The sequence below is a fragment of the Galeopterus variegatus genome, unplaced genomic scaffold (genome assembly GCF_000696425.1).
Source record: "Galeopterus variegatus unplaced genomic scaffold, G_variegatus-3.0.2 Scaffold536, whole genome shotgun sequence".
Taxonomy (NCBI): Eukaryota; Metazoa; Chordata; class Mammalia; order Dermoptera; family Cynocephalidae; genus Galeopterus; species Galeopterus variegatus.
In genome coordinates, this window is record NW_007726647.1 from 183,721 (window position 1) to 201,827 (window position 18,107).

The window sequence follows — 18,107 nt, forward strand, 5'->3', positions numbered from 1 at the left end:
CCAAGGGGTCAGATCTGCACATGAGAAAGTTGTCCTTTCCCCATGCACTGCAGGGTGTTCCATAAGGGAGAACAGAAGTTTGGTGCCCTGTGGCCTGGGGTAAGCTTCCCCCAACAGGCCTGGCTTTGGCAAAAGCCCGTATCCAGGCTACTTCCCCTGCCACTGTCTGGCCCCTGGAGGCCATAAGGAGTCCCTGTTACAACCTGAGTTGTACCCTGACCTCCTCACTGACCTGCAGGTGCAGCAGCTCTGGGGAGAAGGTCACGTGTTGAGGGCGTGGTGGCAGAGTCTGAGGAAGCATAGCTGGTCTTGGAGTGGGAGGGTCCCCAGATGGCTCTTCCTGCTTTTTAAGTCATTAAATGCTAAGAAATCCAGACACGTAGAGCGGTGTCCAGTCTGGCAAGGAAGGGGTGGCCTTAGCAGAGCTGGAGACCGGAGGCTCTAGACTGTAGGACCCTCTCATTCTGAGCCTCGGTTACCCCATCTGTGCAGTAGGGATTGGTCCCAGAAGATGATTCAGAGTGAGTCAGAGGAGGGAGATGGAAGGGGCTTGGTGCCACGTTCCAGATAGATTGGCCAGGCTTGGACAGGCCAGCAGCTCTGGGACAGAATGGGTGGCTTCTTGGCTGGTGGGAAGGGGCATGATGGAGAACTCAAGCAAGAGGCTATCCAAGGCCAGGAGCCTGACCAAGGTGGGATCTGAGAGAGCACAGGATAGGTGCTGCTCTGGCTGCTGGCTGGAAGCAGGTTGCCCCTGGTTGCTCACTGAGGCTCATCCTGAGGCCCAAGGCAGGTTCTCATTCAGGTGACTGAGGAGTCGAGCTCAGACACCAACACCCCTGCCCAGTCTGGGCCCACCCTCACTGCCCTGGTAATGGAAGGACTGGCATGGGGGGTGGGGCTGTGGATGGATGGGGTCAGGGGAGACGCTGGTAGTGGGGAGCTGATGGGTTTACTGCCATGGAGCAAGGTACCTCTCAAATGTAGGAGGCTCTGACCCAGCTGGGCAGGGCCAGAGGAGAGCCAGAGCCTAGAAGCAGTGGGGTTGGTCCAACCAGGCAGGCAGGCAGTCAACAGATACTAGTTGAACATCTGTACCCTGGCCCTGTGCAGGGACTGGGCAGCCTGCCTGTCTGTACTGCCCACCTTTGGGGGAGGCTGCTGTGGTGGGGCCAGGGGTGATTGAGTTGGTCCCTATTCTGGCAATTCGCATGTGGTGAATGTGGCACATGGGCCTGATAGTCTAACCCATCAGACTTTGAGGGACTTCGCAGGGCTCCAAAGCCCCCAAGTGCTGTGGCCTTCATGATGGGGCCATCCTGGAGCCTCTGGGCCTGGACCATAACAGGGTCTGGGGCAGGCCTTAGGGGCCTCCTGCCTGCAAGCATGGTGGATTCGTAAAACAGCTGTGTCCTTCCACCTGCACACAGCCCCTGTGTGAGGGGGAGCCACGAGGGGCCAGGCCTGAGGCCACAGGCAGGGGTGGAGGCAGCCTAGCCCAAGCTCTGGCTGAGCAATGAAGGCCTGGCTGGATCTCACTGGCCTCCTTGGGCAGGGCACAGGACCCGGATGGGGAGAAGTTACAGGCCCTGGGCCTGGATTTCTTCACAGAAGCTTCTACTTCTGCAGCCCTCAGGGCCGAGGCCTGGAGGCTCACTGCTGGTGAGGTGAGGGTTCCCTCAGGCGCTGTCCCCTGGGCAGCAGTAGCCAGCGGCCGGGTAGTGAGCCAACAAGCCTGACTTCTGTTCTTGAGGTGTTTGGGGCTCAGGAAATGCTGAAGGATTGCTTGTGTCCCCTCTAGGTGACCACCTAGTCCCAGTATGCCTGGGACTGTCGTGGTTCTGGCACTAAAAGTCCTGTATCCCAGGAAACCCCAGGTCCCTGGAAAACCTGGACAGCTGGTCGCCAGAGTCCTTTTTCTTTCCCCTTTCTCTTCCCTCTCCTTTCCCGGGATGACTTTTCCCACTTCACCAAGGAAGAGCCAGAGGCCCAGGAAAGTTAACTGACCGACTGAGGAGCTCGTGTTCAGCCTCAGAAGGTCATAGTGGGTGTTTGGGCTCCGCGGGCAGCTGACTTGGGCTTGAATCCCCGTCCCCCACTTCCTGTGAAGTGGAGCCAGGAGTTCTGGCTGCTTCCTGGATGGTGGGTTCTGCTGGGGGAAGGGTGGGCCGCAGGGGGAGGACAGGGGCCACTGGCCTTGACCCTCTCCCGTGCCCTCTGCCCCAGTTGCTGGTTGAGAAGACGACCGACTCCCCAGCGGCTGAGTTCTCGCTGGTGGAGGACGTGGCGCTGCACTTCGCCTGCTTGATGGGCCGCCTGAATGAGCAGCGCCTCTTCCAGCCCGACCTCTGCGACGTGGACCTGGTGCTGGTGCCCCAGCGCAGCGTCTTCCCGGCACACAAGGGCGTGCTGGCCGCCTACAGCCAGTTCTTCCACTCGCTCTTCACGCAGAACAAGCAGCTGCAGCGTGTGGAGCTGTCCCTGGAGGCGCTGGCACCCGGTGGCCTGCAGCAGATCCTCAACTTCATCTACACGTCCAAGCTGCTGGTCAACGCGGCCAACGTGCATGAGGTGCTCAGTGCCGCCTCACTGCTGCAGATGGCTGACATCGCCGCGTCCTGCCAGGAGCTGCTGGACGCCCGCTCCCTAGGCCCACCGGGCCCCGGCACTGTGTCCCTGGCCCAGCCAGCCGCCAGCTGTACCCCAGCCGCGCCACCCTACTACTGTGACATCAAACAGGAGACTGACACCCCGGGTCTGCCCAAGATCTATGCCCGCGAGGGCCCTGACCCCTACTCAGTGCGTGTCGAGGACGGGGCAGGGACTGCTGGTGGCACAGTGCCTGCCACCACTGGGCCAGCCCAGCCCTTCTTCAAGGAGGAGAAGGAAGGTGGTGTTGAGGAGGCTGGCGGGGCCCAGGCCGGCTTGTGCAAGCTGGAGGGTGGGGAGGATTTGGAGGAAGAGCTTGGGTCTTCCGGCACCTACAGCCGCCGTGAGCAGTCCCAGATCATTGTGGAGGTGAACCTCAACAACCAGACACTGCACGTGTCCACGGGGCCCGAGGGGAAGCCGGGTGCTGGAACGAGCCCAGCCACCATGGTGCTGGGCCGGGAGGACAGGCTGCAGAGACACTCGGAGGACGAGGAGGAGGACGAGGAGGAGGAGGAGGAAGAAGAAGAGGAGGGCGGTGGCAGTGGAGGGGAGGAGGAGGAGGAGGAGGAAGGAGAAGAGGAGGAAGAGGCTGGCAGTCAGGGGGAGGAGGAAGAGGAGGAGGAGGAAGGGCACAGCGGGCAGGAGGAGGAGGAGGAGGAAGAGGAGGAAGGGCAGCATAGTGAGCAGGATCAAGAGAGCTCAGAGGAGGAGGAGGAGGAGGGGGAGGCCGGAGGCAGGCAGGGGCCAGTGGGGCACCAGAGCAGCCGGGCAGACCCCCCTCCCCATGGCCGCATGGCCACGCGGTCACGGGAGAATGCCCGGCGCCGGGACACCCCAGAGCCTGAGGAGGCTGGGCGGAGGGGTGGGAAGCGGCTGAAGCCGCCCCCCGGGGTAGCCACTGCACCAGCCCGTGGGCCGCCAGCCACTGATGGGCTGGGGGCCAAGGTGAAGCTGGAGGAGAAGCAGCACCACCCTTGCCAGAAGTGCCCACGAGTTTTCAACAACCGCTGGTACCTGGAGAAGCACATGAATGTGACCCACAGCCGAATGCAGATCTGCGACCAGTGTGGCAAGCGCTTCCTGCTGGAGAGTGAGCTGCTGCTGCACAGGCAGACAGACTGCGAGCGCAACATCCAGGTGGGTCTCAAGGCGAAGGGGGCAGGACAGGGCAGAACTGGGCTCTGGGCACCCAGCGTCTTGCCGATGGCATTGCCCACATGGTCTGGAGATGAGACTTAGCCCCCAGACAGTCGGGCCAGCCTAGGCCCAAGGAAAGCAGGGCCCAGGTTCTCAGTGCAGTGAGAGCTCAGGAGATAACATCAAGGAGTGCTTCCTGGGAGAGGCGGGTAGAGGTGGGTCTTGGCACATGGAGAGATGTGCAGAGAGGGTTGGAGCAAACAGTAACCTTGGCTGACGTGGCAAAGAGATACCCTGGACTTGGGAGGATGAGAGCAGAGAGTTGCTGAGCAGATGAGACTAGGGGACAGCCAGCTCTGGGAAGGGATGAGTCAGTGTTTTAATAAATCCCTAGGGCTGCGGGAAGGCCAGCAGGGCCACCGTGTATGGTTTCACAGGTTGTGAATTGCACAAAAGTACACATGGAAGGAGGAGGGGTTTGCGCAGACAAGGGTGCCATTTTCCACTTCCCACGAAGGTGCTGTATAGAGCAGGGTGCAGCCCAGCAGGAAACCCCATTCAGCTCTTTGGAGATGCCAGCTGGCCTGAGCCTGGGGAAAGGGGACTGGATGAGAAATTTGGGAAGAGCAGCGGCTGCTGGGTGCAAGCAGGGGAGCTGGGCTGGCTTCCAGGCCTTGGGCCAGCCTAGCCGCTCAGAGTGGGGGTGGCACAGAGCCATCCAGGCTCCCCATGGGTAGTTTTTACCTTTTGGCCCAGGAGAAGAGGGGAAAGGTGGGGTAGGCGGGTGCTAATTGCCTAAGCTAATTGTTAATTGCAGTGCTGTATGGAGAAAGTGTTACCTGGGACTTACCTGGTAACCTGCCCTACCCTAGTGCACCTGTTCCCACTTGCCTGCCCTTTGACTCTTCACCTGCCGCACACCTGAGCCTCCCTCCTGAAGGGGAGACAAGCTTGTGCCCCTTCCAACCTGGGCAGTCTGATCCAATTTCTGCTCAAGCCCTGACGTAGCCTCCAGCCCTTTGGGGGTGACTTACAAGGATGGGCAGGACAAGGGTCCAGGAGAACAGGTGGAGGGAAGCATGGTCCCCAAGGTCCCCACCATTGTCCATTGCCTAATGGGACCTGATACCTCCTGCAGCCAGCCCCTTTGGGACCTATCCCCTTGGGGATCTCCATGGTTCAGGGCATGGGTCCCAGCAGGGGGAGGCAGCAGTGATAATGCCCAACTCTGTGGGGACCTGTTATCAGAAGGGCTTCTCCATGAACTGTGTGTAGCCTCCACATCCTATGCAGCCCTTCACCTAGTTGTCTGTCTTTCCTCTGTAGAGAGACACAAGGTGAGGACTTTGGAAGACCTTGTTGAAATAAGCACAGAGGGGGACTTCCTGGAAGAGGTGACCCCTGACCCTAGTTGAGCCCAAGGAGGAAGGAGGCCCCCAGGCTGCAGCCCGGGATGTGGGGGTGGGTAAGTGTGTAAGGAGTTACCATCCCCAGCTCCAGGAACATCAGATATGTCTGGCCCTTGGACATCAAGGCCCTCTCTCCAGCACATTTCAGGTGTGGAAACAGGCCAGAGAGGTCTAGTGACTTGTCCAAGGTCATACAGTCCTGACTCGGGCCCAATGCCTAAAGTCCTCTCACCTTGCAGTGTGTGACATGTGGCAAAGCTTTCAAGAAGCTCTGGTCCCTCCACGAGCACAACAAGATTGTGCATGGCTACGCAGAGAAGAAGTTCTCATGCGAGATCTGTGAGAAGAAGTTCTACACCATGGCCCATGTGCGCAAGCACATGGTTGGTAAGTCTGAGCTGGTAGTGGATGGAGCCTAAGGACAGAGATGGGCAGCTGCTGGCTGTCCTGGGATGGGCTATCCATCCAAGTGGATAGGAAAGACTTCACATCCAAGGATGGTGTGAAGGGATGAGAAGGCCCGTCTCAGCTGGGAGGCATGGGGAGGCTGGTTGCAGTGGCATGTGTGACCTGAACAGGCTCTAGGTCCAGGGCTGCCAGGTACAGTTGGGCAGGTTGCACATTACACAAGGGTGCCTGGACAAGATGGCAGGTGGGAAAATCCAGCTGCACACTGCTAACCAGATTGCGCATCCTGGCATGGGGTTGTGTCCACGCAGAGAAAAAGCACCTTTTTCTAATTCATACAAAGTGCCATATGGGTTGGCACAGGCCCTGTCTTGGTTTGATGGCAGTTGTGCCTCTGATTCCTTCTCACCTTCTGACCCTCACAGAGCTTCAGGCTTCTCTGAATGCAACTTCCCCCAGGAGTCATGCCTGGACACAGTGACGAGGTCCCCCTACTGTGTGTTGGTCACCACTCTGCCTTGGGCAAGGCTGCCCACCTTCTCTAGGTGGGCCTGGCTGGGAATCTGATGTCTCTAGGGCTCTCCCTTCCTTGCCCACTCTGGGCTTAGGGCTTGGGGGAGGGGTGGCCAAAGCGAACAGGGGGCCCCTGGCCAGGACCTACTTCCTTTCTCTACTGAGCAGTGCCAAGGCCTCCAGTGTGAACTAACTGGAAGCTGGAGCCTTGGGGTCTATGTGTTGGCCAGGAGTATGCTGGGTTACCCAGGATTGGGGGTCTCTGAGCTCAGCTCTGTCTCCTGTGGCCTCCTCCCAGATCTTCCTTGAAGAGTTTGTTGGTCCTCAGCCCTCCATGGGTTTGTGGGGAGCGCAGCTAACTTCCTTTGGACTGCTATTTAAGGCCTGTGGTCGGGGCCTTTACATGTGCCATCCCTTAGAAAGCCCACCAGCCTCAAAGTGCAATACCGCAATTAGCCCCTTTTTACATAAGAGGAAGCTGAGGCCCAAAGAGACCATGCGGGGAGCCAGTGGTCAGGCCAGGATTTGAGCCGAGGCCAGTCCCACCCAGGATCCTTCTATCCTTCCCTGAAGTTTTGGACACAAGGCAGCTCTGGCCAGAGGCTAAAGAACCATAAGGGCCTCCATGCTTGTTGGAGCCTGACGTTCAGAGCAGACAAGGAGACCCAGTCCTTAGGGGAAGTGGGCCTCTCCTGGGTCTCTGCCCCAGGTCCTGGGACAGAGTATGAGGCTGGTGAGAGGGAAGGGTGGTGGCACAGGGCTGTCCCAGGAGGCGGGGTCTGGGCCCAATGTGGGGGTGCTCAGGCAGGCCCCAGAGACGTAACGGCCACGGTGCCCACCCTGTAGCCCACACTAAGGACATGCCCTTCACCTGCGAGACCTGCGGGAAGTCCTTCAAGCGCAGTATGTCCCTCAAGGTGCACTCACTGCAGCACTCCGGGGAGAAGCCGTTCAGATGTGAGGTGAGCTCCTGATGCCTGTTTGGCCTGCCCAGGGAAGGGCAGGGATCGGGGGCAGCAGCTGCTTAAAAACCAGGGGGTAGGGAAGTGGAGTGCAGGGCCTAGAAAAGAGAGCTCCACCCTCTGATGCCTGTGGCCCTTGCTTCCCATGTCCACCCTGCCTCTACCCCACCCCTGACCCAGCTCCCACACATTTGGGATGGGAAGTCTGCATGGTCTGGAGCCATGGGGGCAGGCTTCCTGGGAGGTGGAGAAAACAGCATCCCGGGCAGGGAGACCCAAGATGGAGACAGCAGAGCTGCAGCAGGGATGGGAGACCCTTCCAATGAGGAGGGAGGATGAGGGTCCTCAGGCCTGGGCTCTTCGTGCTGCCCCTGAGAAGCACGTCCACCTGTCCTTGCATCCGCACCTCCTTGCCAGGAGCCCTCCCCATGCGTGTCCCTCCTCAACCCCGTGGGCCTGGGGGCCCTGTTCCCTCCCTGAAGGCTGCTCTTCTCTCTGTCCCTGGGCCTCACCCCACCCCCAGAACTGCAACGAGCGCTTCCAGTACAAGTACCAGCTGCGGTCACACATGAGCATCCACATTGGCCACAAGCAGTTCATGTGCCAGTGGTGCGGCAAGGACTTCAACATGAAGCAGTACTTTGACGAGCACATGAAGACACACACAGGTGCGGCTGCCGGGGGAGGGCGCCTGGGACGGCCTTGGCCACGCCCCTTCTCGACTCTGGGCCTCAGTTTACCCTCCTATAGGAGGCTCAGAGCCATCCTTCCTGCCTCCCAGGGTTGGGTGAGGCTGGCACAAAATGGCCCGGGGCGGGGGGCGGGGGGAAGATCCGAAAGTGTCGACAACAGACCCCAGGATGGTCCCAGGGCAGGAGAGCTGAGCCAGGGCTCGGGTGTGGCGACGCCCCGGTGACGCCCCGCCTCGCACCCCAACCCGCAGGGGAGAAGCCGTACATCTGCGAGATCTGCGGCAAGAGCTTCACCAGCCGGCCCAACATGAAGCGGCACCGGCGCACGCACACGGGCGAGAAGCCGTACCCGTGCGACGTCTGCGGCCAGCGCTTCCGCTTCTCCAACATGCTCAAGGCCCACAAGGAGAAGTGCTTCCGCGTCAGCCATCCGCTGGCCGGCGACAGCGGCCCCCCCGCCCCGGGCCTGCCCCCCGCCCCGCCGCAGGCGCACGCACTGCCCCTGCTCCCGGGGCTGCCCCAGACCCTGCCGCCCCCGCCCCACCTGCCGCCGCCGCCCCCGCTCTTCCCCAGCACTGCCAACGCGGCGGGCGGGCGGATGAGCGCCGGCAACTGACCGCGCCTGCACCTGCTGGGACCCAGCCTCCCCTCCTTCCTGGGGAGGGCAGCGGCCGGGCCGGAGCCCTGCGCCCCACCTCCGGAGGTGGCTGGAAGTGCTCCGCCTGAGGCCCCCACCCTAGGGGTGTCGCGGGCTGGCCGCCCCTGGAGCTGGCGGAGGACACCTCACTCCCAAGTGCCCCCCATTCTGCGACTCCTTGAAGCCTTTACTTTTCCTTTTTTCTTTTGGAAGTGAAGGAAAAAAGAGGAATATTTGCGGCACCCCCTCCAGGTGAGGGGGGTGCTGGAGGAGGCAGGTACAGTGGGGAGGGTGGGGCCTGGGCAGCAGCCGAGGCCGGTCACTTTGCCGAGCCTGAGTCAGCCTCAGTGGCTTATCTCCAGGTCCCCTGTGCGGGCTCATTTGCTCCCTCATGTTGGAGGGTTTGGGGAGAAGTTGGGGTGCTGGCCCCGTTGGAGGAGCTGTGTACGCAGTCTGAGGACTGCAGACCTCCAGGCAGGGCTTGAAACTGGATGTATGAGTGTGTTCGGTGGGGAGTGGCGAGGTTTGAAGACTGCAGACCCCGCTGTGCACCTGTGGGGTGGGGCAGGCAGGGGCTGGACCCCAGGGGGTTGCTTTCCCCACCCACACCCCTGCCAGAGTGCACCTGGCTACACCAAGAGCCTTGAGTCCAGAGAAAGTGTCCCCAGAAGCTGCTGGGCCTCAGGGTGTGTGGGCCAGGCCCAGGGTGGGGAGACAGGCTGACTCCCGCTGCACCAGGGGCCACAGTCAAGGAGCCCCAGCGACTGGGTTAGACACCTGGGGCAGGGTCAAGGAGGAGGCTTGGGTGAGTGTTTTAGAGTTTCAAGGTGCTATCAGTGGGGCGGGGGGGCAGGGCTGCTGTTCACAGAGCACCCTGTCCCTCACCAGCTACCCAGGCCATATCTCCCACACCAGAAGGGGATGTGTGTGTCTGTGTCTGTCTCTGCTCCCTAAGGCCAGCATCAGGCTTCATCCTCCCCCTATGTCTAGCCACAACCTGCCCCTGGCTGGCTCCAGCATCCTTGTCCCTTCTGGGCCTCTGCACTGGTAGGTGGGATGCCCACAGCACTGCCGCTGAGAGGAGCTTGCATGTTCAGGCCCCAGGGGGTGTGGGGCTGTGGGAGCCTGGCCTGGCCCAGTGCTTGCCCCCATGAGGCCAGCACTAATAGGATACCCTTTTTTGTTGTCATTTAACGTCTTTATTCCTACCTTTGAAATGGGGAGGAAGGTTCCATAAGCTACATGTTTCCTAGTTAAGCTCTCTCCTGTTGTGTTTATACGGTTTTGTTTGTTATACTCTTTGCACCTTAAACCCCCACTACTCCCTGCACACTGCCACTTTCCCAGCAGGGCCAGAGTGGGAAGAGGCCTGGGCCGAAGGGGGATGGTGGGGGTCTGGACCCCTCTAAACTCGTGAGGCCCATGGCGCTGGAGTAGGGGGCTGGGGACATTTTAATCATCAATAAATGAAGCACTTTATTCTGTATGGATGTGGGCAGGCCCGAGGTGCCCGAGTGATTTGAGGGTTTATAATCTAAGCCACACCACCCCAGTTGTTCTCTGGGCTTGGAGGAGGCAGTGCCAGCAGCTTCTCTGTGCTGGGTCCTTCCCTGGCCTGGTGAGCTTGGGGCTGCAGCTGGAGCAATATGAGCCAAAGCCTGCAGACACCCTCAGATATCCCTGCTGTCTGTCCTCTGAGGAGAGAAGGTTGGTCCCTCCCCAAGAGAGGAAGCCTTCCTGTCTGGCTCTGGGCTCTGCCGCTCCCCTGTTCCAAGGCTGGGGGTTCCAGTTCTTGTGGGGTCGGGGCTGGGCCTTCCAGCTTTACTGTGGCTCTTTTCCTCCCCTGCACCCCTTAATCTTTGGGCTTCCGTGACATCCTCAGGGTCCCCCCTCCCTCCCCTATGCTTTTTCTAACCTCTGGTCTCAGTGCCTGGCAGCTCTTCAAAGCTGCTTCACGTTTTCCCTAAAAGTGAGTCTCCCCAGTGGGCTGTAGGTAGGGATGTCCATGGGTTCTTCAGCCTCCATCACTAGCACCAGGGTCTCCCATAGGGGCTGATGGCCTTGTCACCTGCTGGCCCCACTGCAGCCTTAGTGGGCCTGGGGGCTCTGGCCAGGCCGGGACCCTGGGGTATCAGGCCATACTTTGACAAGTGGAGATCAAAGATGGGTGTGGGGAGCTGGTGATAAAACCCTGTCCCAGGACTTGAGTTTCCTGTTCTGTACTTTTCCCCTCTGGGGGCAGGCAAGGGGTCCAGACAGCTGGCTGGGCACTGGTCATGATGGTCATTATAGCTTAGGTGAGCATGGCCAGCCCCTCTCCTGGGAGGCCCCTGTCCCACTGGGGACAGGAGCCCCATGTCCCTGGTGCTAAACACTCTCTTTATCTTGGGCCAGCGTTAATGGGAGTGGGCAGATCACAAGGCCAGAAGCAATAATGGCACTTCAGCAGTGCCAGTATGGATAGGGGTTCCTGTTTTACCACCTTTTACATTTCCTTTTTATTTTTAAAACAAATTAATGAGCACCCGGATGTTGGAGCAAGGGGACTGGGGAATCGCACCTACTTCCCAGGGCTGGGGGTAAAGGTGGCCCAGGACCTCACCTCCCATGGAGATTGCTGGGGTCCTTCTGTCCAGCTCAGCTTCTCAGCTGTTTGGCCAGAACTTGGGTCTGGAGCCAGGGTCTGCCCCCTCCCCAGCTCCCCTGGGCTCTCTGGCCTTGGGCCAGCTGGGAATGAATGGCCAGAGTGGTGAGGTGGGCCTCAAGCCCTATGGGCACAGGTCCAGGAGCCAGGGCTGATGTCCGAGCCTGGGCCTTCAGCCCCCTCATGCTGCCGCCACCTCCACAGTGCCCCTTACAGGGGGCTTGGTGGCAGCAGAATGTCTGTGCCAAGACCTCTGATGTCTGGTCATGTAGGGGCACCCCACAGCCCCAGAGCATGGGGGACAGCAGGCGTGCAAGTGAGGAGAGTAACAACAAATAAAGTCAGTACAACTCCTGTGCCTTGGCCCAGCCTCTTCTTTACAGTTGCCTGACCTGACTACTGGCTGGAAAGACTTGGGCCAGAGCAGGGGAGGCGTGTAATCCAGCAGCTTAGCAAGCAGACCCCATGGACATCTGTGCCCTGGAGCACCATGGACCCCAACTTCCTCCCTTAAGTGTGGGATGGGTGTGGAGAGCACCCAGAGTCAGGAACTCAGGCAAAGGCAGGGCTGGGTCCCTGAAGTGGGATTAGGTCTTGGGTCAGATGCAGAGGGGGCTGAAAGAGGAGAAGTCCTGGGGCTGCTGGGGTCACAGCCCCAGAGGTACTGCCCATGGGAGGCCAGGGCCTATGCCATTGTGGTTTTCCATGAGCACCAAGCATGTAGGCATAGGAGTCCAGGGACAGCCATGACCAGCAATCCCATCTGTGTGCTTAGCGCGGAGGGTGCTGTGATGAGCACAGGGCTCGCCCTTCCCTCAGCAGGCAGGGGAGGTCTGAAGGGGCCGGATGTCAGAGGTGTTGCCGTGGGCAACTTGGAAGACAAGCTCAGATGGAAGACAGATGGTGGCCTCTGAGGAGGGAGCAGGTGGCTCTCCTTGGGGACCTCTGAGAACTGTTTCATTGCACAGGAGATATATAGAGCAAGCGCTCTGTGCCCAATGGACTTCTAGGCATGTGGTGAAGGACACAAGGGGAAGGAGGTCCCCACTTTTGTGGCACTCACCTCTGGGTACATGGGGAGGGGACAGACAGGATTCCCCAGGACTGGGAAGGCTGGGAAAGAGGTCTTGTGGGTGGATTCTTTGGCCGGAGAGGAGGTACAGGGTCCCGGGATGCTGACACTGCCTATCTGCCCAGTCCCACTTCTTTGACTGAAAGGGGCTTGCAAAAGAAACCCTAAAGACAAGCTGGCTGACAGGCCTCCCCAGGTCTGGCTGCTCCTGGTCTCCTGGGAGGATTCGCTTCTTCCTGCCTCTGCTCTCTTCCCTCCTGCTCCCCATCAGGCTGTGTGAGCCTCTCCACACATCTTTTTTCCTTCAGCCCCCCACCGCCTCCCTTGTTCTTGCAGTATTTCCAACTTCACGCTGCAGAGAGTCTTGGGCATGTCCATGCCAGGCTGTGAGGTGGAGGCCGCAGTGGCTGTGGCTGTGGATGGCAGGCACCATGGCTGGATCTCTGGAGCACTTGCTTGCCCCCAGGTTTGCTCTTTGGGACCAAGCAGCTCCCTAACATCCCAGGCCGTGAAGCATGGGTCAGAGCAGCACTGCCCTGCTGGAGAAAGGCTGGGCTTTCTGCCCTTCCAAAGTGTGGTAGCGGTCAGTGAGATGAGGAAGTGGTGCACCCCTGGCTTAGTGCTGCCCTTGAGCCTGCACCCTGATTATGTGGCTTTCTAGAGCCAGGACTGGAGAGCCTAAGTCAGGTTAGGCTGGTAGCTGCTGCAGTAACAAACCACCTCCAAATCTCAGTCGCTCAACACCCATGGCTCGGGAGGAAGCTCCAGAGCAGTCATTTTCCATGTGCTGGCTCAGCGTTCTGGGCTGCTTTACCTTGTGGCACCTCCATGTCCACATGGGCCTCCAGAGTGGCAAAGCCAGGAAAGGGGGTGGAAAATTATGCATTGGCTAATTGCAGAAATGACATATCCAGAAATGACATATCTCTTCTGTTTATATATCATTACCAAAGCAAGTTCCATGACTGTGCCTTACTTTGGGGGGTGTGGAAATGCAACCCTACTGTGTGGCTAGGAGGAGAGGAGACCTGGAAAGACTGTTGAGCAGCAGTAGCCTCTCCTGCACTTGGACCTTTGTGTCTCCAGAGGCCAGGCTGCAGGATGCCCAGCCTGGGGAGCTGGCTTCTAAACTCTCTGGAGGGTCAGTGATAAAACAGAAGAGCAGTGTCTCCCAAGGTTCTGGCTGGCAGGGAGGTGAGATGAACCTCCTCAGTCTCCACAGATGACAGCATGGGGACCTGGGGAGTGGGGAACAGGATGGGACCCACCCTCCTCCCCCATCTCTAGGGAAGGAAAAGCAGCTTGGTGGGCCCCCACCTTGAACTCTTCTCATCCCTGCCTCAGTCCGGCTGGAGATAGGGGCTCTGGAAAATCCTATGGCCAAACCTATGTGCTCTCTGGGAGCCTTGGCCTAAGACCACAGCTGTCATGTTACTGGGAACACTTTCCAGTCACTCATCACTCCACAGCCTCCTGAGGTGGCCAAGGACCATAAGAAACGAAAGCTCCAAGGGATAAATCCACTCGCATGTGGCTGGAGTGGTGGAGTCAGGATTCGAACCCAGGCCTGTCTGATCCCAAAGCCTTGTTCTCTAAGCACTGAACAGTGCCACTTTCCCTCCACTCAGCACAGAGCTGGGCATATGGTGGCATCAGGAGAGCATGGACATGGGTGGTGAGCCAGGGCTATCGGTTGCAAACAGGAGACCCTCTAGTTAATTTAAGCCAAAAACAATTTGATGAAAAGGTATTCATTAAATCTCCAAGAGAACCAGATACTTAAGCTCTGGGGTTTTGCAGCCAGAACAACCCCAAACCACCCTGCAGTACTTACCCCAGGGGAGGTATGACTGCCACCCCAGCAGGGAACTAATGGTGCTGAGCGCTGCCCTTCAAAACTCAATGCCCTCTGCCATCCTCAAATGCCGGGGTCTGTGCGGTGCCAGCTACCCTGCATCCCTCCCATCTGAATCAGCCTCACGTGGGTGTGTCCAGTGGGCAGGTCCCCACCACATGGTTACAGCCTGGCTGCAAGGCAGGCTGGGAAAGCTAATTGTGTTTTCCAGTTTGGACAGGTGGGACTCACAATGCAGTTCATTCCAATCAGAAAAGGGCTGTCCAAGCATGCTGGTGTCCGCAAGCTAGTCCTTCATGGCCCAACAGCAGCGTCGCCCTCTTCCACACAACAGGAACGACAAAATGCTCTTGATTAACAACCTGCCGCATACAAATAAAATGTATTCATCCTCTTCCCAAAAGTGGACACCATAATGCCTCGTCACTGACTGCGTCTAGCTCCAAATCCAGGACCTGCTGGCCATAGCTGCTCCTCCTCTAGTTCAGCTATGATGCTGTTTTGGTGTTCTCAAAATGTGTGCACTCTATTGTAAATGTAAACATCACCGTCCAGACCCTTCATAAAATGGAAGGTAAAGGGGAGAGGGGAAGAAAACTAATTAAAATATATACATCTTACTCAGCGTGATAGTTATTTTAGGTGTCAACTTGGCTGAGTTAAGGGATACCCAGTTCGGCAGGAAAGCGTTATTTCTGGGTGTGTCCATGTGGGTGTTTCCAGGAGAGATTAGCATTTGAATCAGTAGACTGAATAGAGAAGATCCATTTTCACCTACCGTGGGTGGACACCGTCCAATCCACTGAGGGCCTGGACAGAACCAAAAGGCAGAGGAGGGGCAAATTTGCTGTCTTCTGGAGCTGGGACACCCATCTTCTCCTGCCCTTAGACATCAGAACTCCATTTTCTCAGACCTTTGGCTTTGAACTGGAAGTTACACCATCAGTTCCTCTGGTTCTCAGGCCTTTGGATTCAGACTGAATTATACCAGTTCCTAGGTCTCCAACTTACTGAGGGCAAATCATTGCACTTCTTGGCCTCCATAATCACGTGAGCCAATTCCCATAATAAATCATCTTCTATATCTGCATTTATCCTATTGGTTCTGTTTTTCTGGAGAACCCTGACTAATATACCCAGACAGGAAGAAAAGACAGAAAGATGCTTCATCCTTACTCAGCAACTGGTTGTGAGATCAAGATGTAGCTGACAGCTTCTTCATGCCTTCCCCTACTCACATTCCCTGCCCTTCACCAGCTCCCTAGATGGTCACAGGAACTCACCTGGAAGGGTGCCTCAAATCTGCATTTTGGACAGAAAGATGGTATGTGGTTGCCTAGTTGCCTGTTTTTTTTTTTTTAATTTCAGTTTTCAACTTTATATTGAAGTGAAATTTGCATAAAATTAATCATTTTAAAATGAAAAATTCAGTGAAATTTAGTGCATTCAACATTTATGTAACCAACAGCTCTATCTAGTTCCAAAACATTTTCATGACCACCAAAGGAAACCTCATATCCAGTAAGCGGTTGCTCCCCAACCCCTCTCCCCCCAGCCCCTGGCAACCACTAATCTGTGTCCTGTCTCTATGGATTTACCCTTTCTGGATTTTTCATATAAATGGAATCATACAATATGTGCCCTTTTATTCTGGTTTCTCTCACTTAGCATGTAGCATGTATCAGTATTTCATTGCTTTTTATGGCTGAACAATATATTCCATTGTCTTTTATCTTTCAATACAGAGCAACAGGAATCATTCAAGAGGATCCCTGAGGTTCCAGATGTGCTACTTCCTATTTCCACTGTGGGGTAGCAACCAGATTTCTCCTCGAAGGCCAGGGCCAATCGCTCTAGTCCACATAAGGCTCCTTCTTTTGCCTTTTCTTCCAGGGGCATAAAGCCACAAATCAAATAGTCAAGTGGCAGTCTCAGCTTCCAACTGAATGGAAATATGATTGAGTCCCCTATGAAAAGTGTCCTCCTTTGGACACTATGACCTCTCAATCAGCAGAGCCCAAGACACAAAAACAAGAAACAAAGTTCTGAATGGGCCTTAGGCTATAGGAGATAGAAGAGCCCACAGCCCCCGCATCCCAGTTCTGGGACCCAGGCATCCTTAGAGAAACTGTGCCACATATGTACAATACTGGGCACAGGTTTAGAGTATATACTGCATCCTGTAGGAAGGTCTCCACCATTCAAAGCTGGAGTCTCCAGAGTGGAGGCGTATTTGAATCTTCCCTGGACAATGCCATCCTTGCATGGCGTCAGCTGCTCCTGAGTGATAGGTGAGACAAGTGCATCCTGAATTCCAGCCCGGTGCCACACAACAGTGTTTTCTATAGAAGCCCTGGAAAAAATTTATTTTTTTAAATTAAAGTTTTACTTGGACATACTTTAAGAAGTCAAATATTTTTAGAAAGTTAAAAAAAACCAAACCTGCTGTTCCCTGCTTCTTCTTCCTTTCAACTCCCAATAGGCCACCAGTTTCAATTCGGTTAGTATTTTGGTATTTACCTTCATGCCTATGGAAAGCATGCTTCCACCACGACTTATTGATTTTATCAGTTTGTGGCATCAGCTATTGATTTATTTCTTCAACATTCCCACCACACACACAAACCCTATACACACAGTTTCCCCTCCCCCTTTCTCTCAGTATAGTTATTATCATAATTTTGGATTAGGTTAATATTCAGTGTAAAATTTTTTTTTCCTTTTTGTCTTTTTTCTTTGACCGGTAACGGGATCGCAACCCTCAGTGTCGCGCCTGTACCGTGACCGGCAACGGGATCACAACCCTCGATGTCACGCCCGCACCGCGCTCAACCACTGAGCAGACCGGTCTCTATATGGGATCCGAACCCTCGGCGGGAGCGCCGCCATGCTCCAAAGCGCCGCACTCTACCGAGTGCGCCACCGGGCCGGCCCCCCAATTTTTTTTTTTACTATGTAAACACTGTTCTCAAAGGATGCCCTGGAAAGCCTCAGAGGCTGGCAGTTAATGGCCACAGGAGCAAAGCCACCACAGAGATCTCCCACTAAGGCATTACCTAGTGAAACCTGTGGGAATGGGGTAGTCCAGGAGACCCCAGACTGGGAGGGCCACTGGCATGCAACACCTGAATTTTGGAGGGGACACATTCAAACTGTAGCAGTAACATTTTGCAAAACTTTAGTATAGTATCACAACCAGAATATTGACATTGACATAATCTACCAATCTTATCCAGATTTCCCCAAAAGTTTGGATCCCCGTAATGGCCAGGCACCAAAAAATAAGAAAGAAAACAAAGTTATATATTAATGGAATCATACTTATGTAACCTTTGGGGGTTGACTTTTTTTCACTCAGTCTAATTCTTTGAAAACTGATTCAAGTTATTGTGTGTATCAATAGTTCATTCTTTTTTATTGCTGAGTAGTATTCCATGGCTGGTATGTACCACAGTTTAACTATTCACCCATTGAAGAATACGGCTGTTACCAATTTTTTGCTACTACAAATACAGCTGCTATGAACATTCATGTACAGGTTTTGTGTGAGCATAAGCTTTCACTCCTCTGGGATAAATGCCCAAGAGGACAATTGCTGAGTTGTATGGTATGCATGGTAGTTGCATGTATAGTTTTAGAAGAAACTACCAAAGCATTTTCTATGTACAGTACCATTTTACGTTCCCAGTAGCGACGTATGAGTCACCCAGTTTCTCTGCATCCTCACCAGCATTGGTGTTGTCACGTTTTTATTGTTGTTTATTTTAGCTACTCTAATAGGTGTGTAATGATATCACATTTTGGCTTTAATTTGTATTTCCCTGATGACTAATGATGTTGAACATCCTTTCATGAGATTATTTGCCATCTCTTTGGTGTAATACTGGTTCATACCTTTAGCCTATTTTCTAATTGGATTGTTTGTCTTACTGTTGAGTTTTGAGAGTTCTTTGTGTGTCTAGATATTGTAAATCTTTCTCCCAGCCTGTAGCTTGTCTTTCATTCTCTTTACATGGGCTTTTGATGAGCAAAAGCTTTTAATTTTGTTAAGGTCTAGAGGTCTAGATTTTCTTTTTTTTTTTTTTTTTTTTTTTTTTTTTTTGTTTTTTTTTCCGTGTCCGGCAAA

General features: G+C 55.6%; 1 protein-coding gene across 1 annotated transcript; it reads left to right on the top strand.

Moving 5' to 3' along the window:
• The first annotated feature begins 2,232 nt into the window (after positions 1 to 2,232).
• Positions 2,233 to 8,389, top strand: ZBTB47 (zinc finger and BTB domain containing 47). Its single transcript, XM_008569850.1, has 5 exons — positions 2,233 to 3,789; positions 5,438 to 5,585; positions 6,966 to 7,081; positions 7,605 to 7,749; positions 8,025 to 8,389. Exons 1-5 carry the CDS (start codon positions 2,308 to 2,310, stop codon positions 8,387 to 8,389), a joined length of 2,256 nt encoding a protein of 751 aa, XP_008568072.1. The 5' UTR covers positions 2,233 to 2,307.
• The last annotated feature ends 9,718 nt before the right edge of the window (positions 8,390 to 18,107 follow it).

What these genes read in the sequence shown, in the direction of transcription:
- ZBTB47 (XM_008569850.1), top strand. Translation starts at nt 2,308, where the DNA reads ATGGGCCGCCTGAATGAGCAGCGCCTCTTCCAGCCCGACCTCTGCGAC. An exon ending in TGTGCGCAAGCACATGGTTG is followed by an intron (nt 5,586 to 6,965) that starts GTAAGTCTGAGC and finishes CCCACCCTGTAG; the next exon opens with CCCACACTAAGGACATGCCC. An exon ending in AGAAGCCGTTCAGATGTGAG is followed by an intron (nt 7,082 to 7,604) that starts GTGAGCTCCTGA and finishes CCCCACCCCCAG; the next exon opens with AACTGCAACGAGCGCTTCCA.